This window comes from Equus przewalskii, chromosome 1, assembly GCF_037783145.1.
Source record: "Equus przewalskii isolate Varuska chromosome 1, EquPr2, whole genome shotgun sequence".
Lineage (NCBI taxonomy): Eukaryota > Metazoa > Chordata > Mammalia > Perissodactyla > Equidae > Equus > Equus przewalskii.
In genome coordinates this window covers 44,647,231-44,660,177 of record NC_091831.1, presented here as the reverse complement: position 1 = coordinate 44,660,177, position 12,947 = coordinate 44,647,231, and the positions used below count along the sequence as shown (strand labels likewise).

The window sequence follows — 12,947 nt, the reverse complement described above, 5'->3', positions numbered from 1 at the left end:
AGCTGTAGTCAAAGTTTGCCTTTTAAAACTGTCTGCCAGGAGGGCTGACTTTATAAAGATCCACCACTTTATACTTATGGTTTATTTCTTTACTCATAGTTGAATTCTTTTTCTAAATCAGAAGTTGAAAACGACTGTGGTTGCTGTGCCAATGCACGTATTTTGTTTAGCCCATTAAAGTCATAATTTAATTTTCTAAAATCTGCCATCAACCTTAGAACCAAGAGATTTCACATAAAATTAGAATATTAGAAGACCTAGTAACATTGGCAACACATCCCATTATGGCAAGTATTTGCTAGGGCCGAGGAGCAGCTGCCACTTTAGAAGGAGCATGTGCTCCCCAGTCGCCATCATTCCCATCAGGTTTGCTTCACTCATTTACATTACCTGATGGATCCCTGTAGACATTTGAGTCTGTAGTGCTGAAAATAGAAGTCAATGAGACGACTATTTTTTCTTTCTTGGAAACTGTTTGTCCGTGAAGGAATCCCATTTAAAAACTAACAAAACATATCTCACAACAAAATTTAAAAATCTCTGCTCTTTAGAGCCAAAGGGCTTATGTTTATTGACAAAACTTATTTATTCATGGTGACAATACAATGATTAGGGAAGAAAAGTGTAAAATGTAAGCACAAGAAAAACGTGCACCATATTCTGACGTTGGTGGAGAGTGATATATCAGGGATGGTTTAGAAGAGGGTGATACCTAGTTAAGTTGAAATGTAACTAATGAGTAGGATTCCAGCTAAAGCTTGAGGGACTGCAGACTCTGGATGTAGGAATATATTATGCAAAGACGTACAGATAGGAGAAAATAGTGATTCTCCGGTTGAGATCAATAAGAAATAAAGCTAGACACTTAGTCCAAATGCCAAATCATGGTCTTAGACGCCACATTTAGTTTTGTTGTTGTTTTAATACAAAATGAAAAGATATGAGCACTCTCTCCAACTCTTGTCACATGATGGCTTTCTACTCAACCAATATTGCAATCACTGAAGAAATTTCCAGCTTTCTCTCTCCTCTGATAGACAGGGAATCCATTGTCTCCAAAGCTCTTCCTCAAACTTGCCACTTGCGTGTAACTACACCCTGGATTTCATTGATCTCTCTGAAGTGGATTTTGATTTTGAAATAAAGTAACTAACTTCCTCATACAATTTAAATTCTAGCTTGTAGGTAACCTAGTGCATCAAGGTTTTTAAAGGAGGAACAACAGACACATTTTCTCCATGGGGGCTAAGATGCTAATCGTCATAAATTGGTCCAAATGTGCTTCCCACTGAATCAGGGCCTTCCATTTCTTTACCCAAAGCAAGGCCCATGATGTTGGAAATTTCAGACTTTATAAGAACTCCTATATGTGTAATAAAGGGCTGGTTTTTGTGCTGGAACACTTCTAGCGTGCAGCTGATGAAATAAGAATTGACAATTTTTCTTTCATTTTCTTTTCAGCTCACTCCAGTTGGCACCACAATATTTACAGGATTTGCAGGAGACAATGGAGCTACAGACATAGATGATGGCCCAAATGGACAGATAGAATATGTTATTCAGTATAATCCAGCTGATCCGGTATGTAAATACCTACTTGCAGTAGGACTTTACTATGAGGAATAAAGTTAATGTTTCCTTCAGCTGATATTTATTGTATTGTTCTGTTACTCAGCTTCTGGAATCATATTAGTAATCATACTATAATTAAACATTATCTCAAAATTACATTCTTTTTAATATTTGTGATGTACTTTTGAAAGCTAATTTTTGGTGATATTTGTCAGTAAAAGTTTAAAATGTATTTATAAGTAAAGTATGCCATTTCTACTAAATTGCCATGATCCTTGTGGACCCCTAAGCATTCTAAACAAATCAATGGAGATATAAAAAATATGATGCATATGCTTTATGGAGCTCACAAATTAATATCACCATGCCACTTCTCCACATAAACACACCCCAGACACATCTCTGGTGATGACAATCCCTGAAAATCCCAACCATCCCACCAATCAAAGCTAAAGTAGAGAAAAGGACAAAGCCTCTAGCCATAGGCTTTTTTCCTTTTTGCATTAGACCATGGGATTTCTACATTGTTTTCTAGGCTGTGAAATTATTTCTTCTAATGATATATTAAACAGTACAGATAAAATCAGAATTGTTTTCTTGAAGCTCAAGCCAGAAATTGTGCTGCTATCTTCCTTCCTCTTTTCCCAAGGAAACTTCTCAGAACACGATGGGCTCCTCAGAGCATAGTTTTAAAATCACATCTTAAGTGAGTTTTCTAAATTAACGCTTTCCCTTTATGTTTAATGTTAGAAATATAAAAAGTGGTAAAGTTAACATTATATCTTCATTTTTAAGTTACATATTTCTTATATAAGCTTTAAACAAACAAACAAAACTATTGAGCTTTCAGAGACTAAGAACTCACAGTAAGATCTACCTTACAAAATTATTGTTAGAAGTAAGTGGATTGCAATGCATTTTCTCATTTTATTGTCACAAGTCAATTAGTAGCAATATCTCTATTGCTTAGGCAAGAAAGCTGGCCCATAAGTGAAGCAATTTGCCTAGTATTGCACAGCCAATTCTAAGCCATAGAGTCAAGACTCCGATTTCAAAGTAGCATGCGCTTCACTCTTCCTCTATTGTGTTCTAACAAAATAGTTGTAGTGATTGTGTTAAAATTTTCAAAAAATTTGGAGAACCAAAAGAGTCCATGGGCATAGCAGGGTCAAGGGAAGATTTGGGGGGATTTTTTTTTGTTTTAGTTTTTCCCCTAAAAAGTATGTCTCCACATGTTTGTAGGCAGAGACAATGAAACCAAGAGATAGGGAGATAATGAGAATGTGACAGAGAAGGACAGTAAGTATGAGGGGTTACACAAGAAATGGAGTAGAAAAGAGCAAAGAAAAAGCAGAGGAGAAAAGGGCAAGAGAAACACTTTTTCCTTAAAAGTAGAAACAGACAGCTGACTACACAATCTATTTCTAAACCATTTGTTTTTTTTACTGTTTAGGTTTCAAAATAATTAAGAATATGCATGTGCCATGTCTCTAGCTTACATTTTATGAAGATCGTTTCCTAATCTTTACTTGTTAAGTTGTAAAAATGCAACCTCCCAGCGAGTATAGAATAGCCAGGCTATGTATTTTAGGAAAATTTTTATTACATTGCATAAAAGAAAAACCTATCCAAGGTTTAGATATAATGCGAGACAAAAATGTGTTACTTAGAAACTAGCTTTTAGAAGTTTTGTGAGGCTGAAATTCCTTGTGAGCTGTCCAGTAATTCCTTCTGAATTCTTCCCTCTTTCGAGGATTTGTGGGCTTGGCATCAAATACAATACGGATCTTTTACTACCTACAGATTGGATAAGCCAATCAGTCACATGCAGTTTCCAAATTGCAAAAAAAAGAAAAATGTACTTTAGCAAGCTAGCACTACTGCGGAAGAAAGAAAGAAATTTTCTGGCGTGGTGCTATTTCAATGAGGCAAAAGAACAAGACATCATGACAGCACCTAACTAAGGGTATCTTGGAGAGAAAGTATTAACCAAGTCACATCCTTACAGAGAATCCATCTTTAGCCATCGCAGAAACTTAGTGTAAACCTCAGTATCAGTTTTGTCTCTTGTAAGATCAATGAGAGAGAAATGATTTTTATATTCTGCCACTGTTACATTTCTAGTAATTCTGCTCATATTTACAGCATCATAATATTCTTCTGCTTATTTCTTAATGTCAAAAGAAAATTGTATGTGTTACGAACATATGTAACCTGAAAACGTGACTACATCTGGCCTTTGCAACCAAAATCATATTTCTTTCAAAGTAGTCTCACACTGTATAGTAAATGGTAAAAGGTGTAGATTGGTCTGTTCTACTTAAAAATCTTAGGTTTTCGGTTTTTTTTTCATTTGATGCTGCATTTTTCATTAGCAGAAATCACAAATTAGTGACCTGGAGTTTCATTCAACTCACAGACATTTCATTTGGCCACAAATTATTTTAAATAATTTTTTGAGCCAATATCTAAAAATCATGAAATTTCACATTCAAATTTAGGTTTCTCTTCTCTCTTAAGAAAGAGAAATACGACAACACTGATCCTAATTTTGAAGACAGCAATCAGCTAGAGTTGAGTTGCAGCTTTCCCATTAAGATCAAACTTCTATTACCCAGGCAATATTTCTACATCCACTTATACCATTGTTGCTTCACTCAATTTACATTATCTACTTCATCCTTCTAGAAATTTACAAATGTAACTCTTCCCTTACAGTAAAACAAAGTATTTTTAATTGATTCTTCCCATCATTTTAAACACTGGCCTCAGTGTTTCTGATAAGAGAAGTCAATGGAAATTTGAATTTCCCCCTATGTAATGTGTTGTTTTTCTCTGGCTGCTTTCAAGATTTTCTTTTAATCTTGAGTGTTTGGCAACCTGACTGTGGCATGCCAAGGTGTGGTTTTCTTTGTATTTATCCTTTTTGGGGAGGCTTTGCTGAACTTCTATAATCTCTGAATTTCCCTTTCACCAGTTAAAAAAATTATCACTTGTTATTTATCTAATATTTTCACTCCCGTTTCCCTGACTTCTCTCCCTCCAAGACACCAATTACAGGTATGTTAGGCATTTAAACATTGCTCCACAGGTATAAGCTTGGTTCAGATATTTTCAATATATTTTACTCATTTATCTGCAAACTGGGTATTTTCTATTGACCTATATTCAAGGTCTCTGCATTCTCTGCCATCTCCATTCTGTTGTTAAACCAATCCAATGTATCCATTGGTCTCTCTTTTTTTTTTTTAATTTTAGTTAGCATACTATTCAGGTCTAAATTTTCCATATTTTTATATTTTTCATATCTTTTCTGAGATTTCTCATCTTTTCATTTATGGTGAGCATATTATTTTTACATCTCTAAGCACAGGCATAGTTATAGTAGCTGCTTTAAAATCTTGGGCTTGTTCTAACTTTGGTCTTCTTTGATTTTTCTCTCTTGAAAAGGCATCATATTTCCTGGTTCATCCTATGTCAAAATGTTTTGGACTCTATCTGGGATATTGTGAATATTATGTTGTGGAGAGACTCTTGATTCTATTATATTCCCCTGAGGAGATTTTATTGTTTATTTGTTTGTCTTTAATTTTAGTAGAGAATTTGGTTGAACTCAAATTGAAAACTTTCTCTTGGGTACAGCTCAAATCTCAATTCAGTATATATTTTTTCTGAGTTGATCTGCTGTATGACCCAGGCAGATATGATTTAGCAAGCAACTAGAGATGTGGACATAGTTTATAAGTGGAATCTTGTTCTCTCTCTTTCTGGCTTTCTCCTTTCCAATATTCCCCCTCACTTTCTATCAACTTTAGTTGTCCCCAAATCTATCCCCTGATTCTTCAGGTCAGAAAGACTTCAGTCTTTCCATCAGATTTAACTGCCTCCATGAGGTGTTAAATTCAGCCTTCCCTCAGGCTAACTACCCTAAAATAGGAAACTCACCCATGTTGTCTCTTCTTTCAAGTGTCTAATCTCTTCCAGAATATGCCTGCTTTGGTTACCTCTATGGGGATGTCAGGTATTTTTTTGTTTGTTTGCTCTGTAGTTTTTCCAGAGTTTATAAGTATTATTTGTGGAAAGATTGAGTCTAGTAGGAGTTAATCAGCCATATAGAAGCAGAACAATTGATTCCCCGTGAGTTCCTATCTTCAATATATCTTTAGAAAAATAATACTCATTCATTTTTGCTTCTGAACCATTTTTACTTTCCTAAATCTTAGGCAATAGCAACAATGATAGCATTTCAAAGTTTTAAGAATGAAAAAAACATGCATTCATTTCATCCATGACTATGGATCTGCAGTGATGCGCTGTCTGCTAGTTTGCCACTGACACTAGTTTGTAACCAGAGATACTGACATTTCAAATCTACTTCAGGCTGTTTTCTCTATAAGAAAGGGAAAATTGAAGAAAGGATTGAAAGGGAAGGAGAATTGAGATGTCTATTCATTTATCTCTAGAAAAAGAGAAGATCACTCTCTCGAATACAAGAACGTATGTGAGGATACTCTCATGTCAATGTGTTCCTAAATATCAGAGAAGTAAAAATATAGCATCACTTAAAATTACTAAGTTAAAGACTCAGCAAATGTAGTGGTTATCAATTACCAGTACTAAATATATCCTTTAGACAAGTCTTAGGGAATAGCATAATGCATTAGTATCTGTTGCTGTATAACAAACTATCACAAACTTGTTGGCTTAGAACAACACATGCTTATCTTTGCACAGTTTCTGTGGCTGAATCATTGGACAGCCTGAGCTGGGCCCTCTGCTTAGGCTCTCACAAGGATGCATTCTAGGTGTTGACCAGATTAGTCCTCATAGGGAGAGTTGGCTAGGGAAGTGTAGGGGAGGAAGAACTTCTCCTCTACCTTCTAGGTCCTTCTGGCTGGTCTAAGAATTAAAGTGACATGAACCAGAGTAAAAGAGAAAATCAAACAACGTTTAATAAGACATACACGTGGGAGAAACCCAGGAAAACTGTGTAACTCTCCAAAAAGGCCAAAGCCACCACTTAATTATTCAGCTAAAGACAAAGGAGGACGTTGAGGGTAGTGGTTTGGGATTTGAAAAGGGAGGAAGGCAATTTGCTTGGAGATGGAAAAGCAAATGTTTGGTAAACAAGTGTTTGTTGGGCCATCTATAGACAATCCCCCCCACCCAAAGAGATCTTTCGATGAAATGGCCCTTGCTAGAAGCCTTCCTGTCTACCATGCCTAGAATTATCTATGGTGATAGCTCCTTCCTGAGACAGGCCCTTCTACCTTAAACTCTTTTAGGCAATTTGGGGGAAGGTCAAATGTTCTTCCTAAGTCTTTTGTTCTTAAAAATAATCAAGCCATGGGGCCGGCCCAGTGGTGCAGCAGTTAAGTGGGCATGTTCCACTTTGGTGTCCCGAGCTTTGCTGGTTCGGATCCCGGGTGCGGACAAAGCACCACTTGGCAAGCCATGCTGTGGTAGGCATCCCACATATAAAGTGGAGAAAGATGGGCATGGATGTTAGCTCAGGGCCAGACTTCCTCAGCAAAAAGAGGAATATTGGCAGCAGTTAGCTCAGGGCTAATCTTCCTCAAAAAAATTTAAAAAATAATCAAGCCAAAGAGACACATTTCCTGATGGCAAATTCTGATCCCCCACAGAAGAGTCCCTTTCTGAGTCATCTCAGATTGCTGTCAGAATTCCTTTCCTTATGGTTGTAGGACAGAGGGCCTTGGCTTCTTGCTGTCTGCTGGCCAGAGGCTGCTCTTAATTCTTAGAGATCACCTTTAGTCCCTTAGCTTCTTACTCCATCAAACCTGCAAGTAGAGAGTCTGGAGCTAGTCTGTTTGCAAGTCATGGCCTCTAGACAGTGAACTAGAAGAATTTGTACTATGCCCATCATAGTTATTGTGAAATACTGTTTTTGCTTCCTCATGGTAATACAAAATAAGACCATTCATAAAGCTTTGAACTTATTAGATTTTTAAAAAAGAAAAAAGAGAGATAAGAAAAACTCTAAAATGTTTAAAATGGGTCAGTATTTGTCATCACATATGTGCAGAAATTCCATCTTGAGGAGTTTATCTTTTATGGAAAAAGGCAATTATAATAGATATCATTCTGATATTTTAAATCCCATTGTTAAGTCAGATTGATAAGACTATTCATCCAATAGCTTGTCATATCACTTTCCTTATCTTAATCGTTTTTTATAATGGCAGACTGAAGTGATGTGTATTCAGCATTTTAAATGTCTTGAACTAAAGTGGTAACCAGCGAACTGATGACATATCCCTTACATCAGTCTCCAGCCAACTAAAGAAGCAGTATAGCATTTCCTTTATCTACTGATGTTACTCAGAAAAGCACTGAGGACATTTAAGTGGTTGGCACAGGCAGCTTCTTTCCTGGGGGCAGCAGAGTGCTGTTTCAGTGGGTGGGTGGTAACGTCTTTTAACAAGTCCTGCTGAGTCAATTGTTCTTTTATGCTTAACTCCCTATAGTTTTGAAAGAATTGACAAAAAAGAGTCATCATTCTTTTGTAATGTGTAAGCATGTAATACCTTTGAATTTCCTGAGTCAGGAAGTGAAAATTACAGTTTAAATGCAAAAGATTTTTAGCAGATTATTATCCTAAAATAGTTTGGTCTATAAGTCAAAGTCAAAATTTCAAATATTGTTGAAATATTTTGGGCTAAGCAAAAACAATATTGCTACTTTTAGATAGGTCACTAAGAACATCGTTTTATACTATAGTAATGTTTTTACAGGGTGCATTGTATCATGACAGTCTCATGGCCTCATAAAGTCATATTATTCATATTTTACAATGAACACTCATGTTTAATTAAGTCATTGTCTAAAGTCCTTCTTTATGTAAAACTTTGAGCCCAGATCTTTTCACTGTAAGTCTGTAACATTTTAACTTCACAACATACATGCCTCTGAAGCCAACCGAAAACTTCTAAATACAATTTCTTAGGAAATTGGTTAGAACAAGGTGAAATGAACTACATTGTAATCTTTAATATATCTTTAAATGTGCATATATATATTTGTGTGTGTGTGTGTAGCAGGGAGGAATAAATTTGTATGAAACAAAGAAACAATCATCAGAGTGTCGATATTCTACTAGGAGCAAATTAATCTTTCTGCTCAAATCCCAGGCCCTTTTGAGTGGACACGGGCCACATGACCCTGCTTACTCATCCGCTTTTCACTTCAGGTAATTTAGTTAGAGGAGACACCCCACCAGTGGCAACCAACCTGTGGATGAATCAGCGGTTAACGACATGGTGACCTGATTTCATCAGTGACAAGCGGAAGATTGAATAGGGACTGATTAGGGCACAGAGTTGGTGCTGTTTATTGGAACTAAGAGATAAAGTCACAGCCATGTTCCAGATGAACAAATGAGGAAAGCCTGAAGAGAGAGAGAAAGAGGTTGGGGATGATGGAGAGAGACAAACAGAGAGAGACAGACAGGTTGAGAGAGGAGGGGAGAGACTTCAAAAAGATGGAGAAAAACAGTGATAAGAGAATCTATAGCTTCTGAGAGACAGGGAGAGAAGTCTTTCTTGTTACCTAAATTCCTACCACTTCCCAGTTACAGGCCCAGTGAGGCTTTCACATCTTCGTTCTGCCCTTAGATCACCAGGAAATAGATATAAAGATATGTGTTTATTTGTATGTGTGTGTCTGTGTGTGTGTCTGTGTGTGCGTGTTTGTCTTAAAAATAAATGGGTCTTCTTTTGAACTGAATATCTAGTCCTTACTGTTGAATGGAGAATATCACAAACAATATTTTTAAATATAGCATAGATGTGAGAGGTCAAAAAGAATCTTTCCTGCTTCCTAGGAAATGATGAATGACCAGAGCTTTCAGCTGAGAACAAATAGCACTAAGTACCCCATATTCCATTTCTAGAGGATCTCTAACTGTGGGGCCCAACACCTCCTTACAAGACTAGCAGAGAGGTGTCATTTTGTCTAATTGGTACTAACTCAGCTTCACGCATATTTAATCAAGAGGGTTGTCAGGGGATGGAGTCATCTCTGGAGAAACACAGATTTGATAGAGTATCAAAATTCCATCTCCCTTCTTTGGTTAAGTCAGTGTGAGTGTGTGGGGGGCAAGTGGGTACCACACATGCCTCTTACGCTTTTTCCCCTACTTCCAACAGTGATAAAATCATTCAAACTGTACTATGCCCTCATTTACTAAATGGAGAATTGACCTTTGTCTGACAGTTGTTGAGTCACTAAACTGCCAGGGAGTTTGAATGGAATCTTAAAAATGTGTTATAGAAGCTTATTTTTGAGTTGAGGCTATAAGCAAATGCCAAAATTCTTACTTATATGCTTAACGTGGTCCTAGCCATCTCCTATTCCAGTATTTCTCAAAGTAAAACCTGGACCATCTACATGAGAATCACCTGAGAGTTTTGTTAGAAATGTAGACTTCTGAGGATTTCTGAAATTTGAGAGAATATATGCTTGGAATCTGCAATCTAAATGATACATTTCTGTGATCCTTATATGATCTAAACTTTGAGAATAATTGTCACATGCCTTTATAGCCTTATCATATAATATCTTTTTTTAAAAAAGAATCATTTTTTAAACTTAGGTAAAGCTTTAGAAATATTACTAGAATGGGAGATTTACTTCAAGTTGATCTAATCCAGTATTCTTTTCCCTAGAGGAAAAATAAAGAGCACCCTAAAGACACATTTCATATTTGCTTCTAATTCTTCTCATGATTATGATTCTATAGTTTTCGAGACAATTGATATTCCACAAATACTTGTTTAATTAATAAATTAGTTAATTTTAGTACAAAGGCTTTCCATATACAATAATTCATAAGCAACATTGATCATAAAGTAGATATTCTTTCTATGTTTCTTAAAACAGAAGTATTTATGAAACACCCAGCAAAATGAAAATCTCGGATACCTGTGAAAGATGGAGTTAGCTAATAAGAATTATGTTCAATTAAAAAGTGTTTTGAAGATGAATAAACTACCTAATTACTAAGTATATTATTTGTAATAATTCTACAAATGTCCATTGAAAATCATCAACTGGAAAAAGATCACAGGGGCCAGTCTGGTGGCATAGTGGTTAAGTTCACGTGCTCTGCTTTGGTGGCCCGGGGTTCACCGGTTCAGATCCTGGGCATGGACCTACACACCACTCATCAAGCCACGCTGTGGCCCACAAACAAAATACAGGGAAGATTGGGGCAGATGTTAGCTCAGGGCCAATCCTCACCAAAAAAAACCCACAAACATCCATTAAGTTACTTTGCTGGAGTCATAAATACCAGTATCTCCAGATCATAGACTGAGATGCTTGAGAAATCTGTGAGGAGAAGCAGAAAATACACAAATAACAAGTGTTGTTTGGAAAAAGTCATGTAATATGAGATCAAAGACTTAATCCTAAATTGGATGACAAAGAAGCTTTCACTGGGTAGGATTTGCAAGATTTACTACCCAGAGAAATGAGGGATAGGCTGTTCAGGCAGGAGAAAATAAGAGCAACTGTCAGATGTGAAGAGTAATGGCACATATGGAAAGGAGAGGAGACTACAGGATGAGGACACGTAGACAGGAGATAGTCATGTATCAAAGTGCTTTCAGCTGCAAATAATAGAAAACTAAATTGAAAGTGGCTTAGCCAATAAGGTCATTTATTATCTCTCATAATATTTTGTTCAGAGATGGGGTGGCGTCAGGATTTGCTCAGTAATTCAGAGACAACACAGATCTAGTCTCTTTCCATCTGTTCTGCCTTCCTCAGTGTATTATTTACTTTTAGATTAATTTCATCAATAGTCCCAAAATGGCTGCTAAAGTCCCAGGTCTTACATCCTTACAGCAGCTTCTATAAGCAGAAAAGGGAACATTTTTTTAATGGTGCGCTCTCTACAATTAAGAAAAATTCTTCATGTTACTTAGAATTAGATCTCATGTACATTTCCCAAACTATCACTGGTAAGAACCATGGAATTACCACAGCTGAGTTAGATTAATCAAGACTCATCCCTGTTAGGGACATCACACCCCCTAAAGCACAAAGCCACCAGTTATCTGAGCTCATTTGGAGTCCGGCGTGGAGGGATGAGGTGGTTTTTTGGTAAGCAACCCACAGTATCTCCCATATATATGCTAGAAATTGGCATGTCTCTACAGTTATTGAATCTCTAAAATTTAACAACCCTCTAACCACACATTGAATTGTGTTTTACCATGTAAATGGCAATTATTAACTAAAGTTTTCCCCATAATTAACATAGATGTTCAGATTAAATCATTTTTACTCTCTCCTGACATAGTTGAGAGTGCCACTCAGAGATACCAGCAATGCTTAAATAGGCAAAAATTTAGGGAAAATGTCAAATGCTTGTTTTTAATTGTAGATATCCTTCACCATACATTTTATGTACTTATATTTAAAAGTATTACTTTTAAATAACTGTATCCAAGAAAGATCTGCAAAGCCAATTATATGGGCACAGAGTAAATCATCTAAACATATACATCAATTATGTACTGTATGCGTGTGTGCATGTGTACCAGAAAGGGAGGGCGGAAGAAGAGAGAGGAAGAGGGAGAGATCATAAGTCTAGATATTGGAGGTTAATCCACCCACATTCCCCCAATGAGCCTGAGATGGGAGATTTGAGTCGCCTTTCTCTCATTAAGTCTCACATCCTGAGTGACTCTCCTTGTGTCATCTGCAGAAAGTGTCCACACACACACACACACACACACACACTTCCTTCCCTTTCACTTTTTCTCCTTTTCCTCCCCTACTTCCTTTCCTTTTTTGATCCTCCCTTCCTTTCTTTCCGCCCTTCCTTTTTCTCCCCTCCTCCTCCTCCTCCTCCTCCTCTGAAACACTCTAATGTAGGTCCAAGCTAAGCATTTCACCTGTGCCCAAAATCATATGCACAATAATAACTACATAAAACAACTAATGAAGCAAAAAAAATTCCAGTGCTGGAAGTAAACCTGATTTGTTGTAGTTATTGAGAGACTATTTTCTGAGTCTTCAAAATGGCACTAAAACACAGGAGTGATGTAAGATTTTTTCAAGGATAAAAGACTGATCTTATAAATTATATTCTCTTAAGGTGTGAATATACTATCTTACACTGAGGGCTGCTTATACCAGAGCAATGCTGGAAGGCATTTTAGAGATTGCCCTATGACCAGCATGTCACCAGGAAGAAACTCAATCTCGGACAGGGTAGGAGACTTAACCAATTGCAGCAGTTCTGAGGCATGAAAAAGATTAACCTATAACAGATTGTTTTTTCACAAAAGCATGCTGTTTCAAGTTAATAGTCGTATTTAATACTTGAAAATGCTGAGAAAACA

General features: G+C 36.7%; 1 protein-coding gene across 3 annotated transcripts in view; it reads left to right on the top strand.

Annotated features, from left to right (window-relative positions):
* The window catches only part of PCDH15 (protocadherin related 15), a 954,225-nt gene that overhangs the window by 516,967 nt on the left and 424,311 nt on the right, over nt 1-12,947 (top strand). For all 3 annotated transcript variants that reach the window (XM_070611305.1, XM_070611290.1, XM_070611296.1), the window contains one exon: nt 1,462-1,581. In XM_070611305.1, the coding sequence (XP_070467406.1) occupies nt 1,462-1,581 (120 nt within the window). The remainder of the gene's footprint in view (nt 1-1,461; nt 1,582-12,947) is intronic.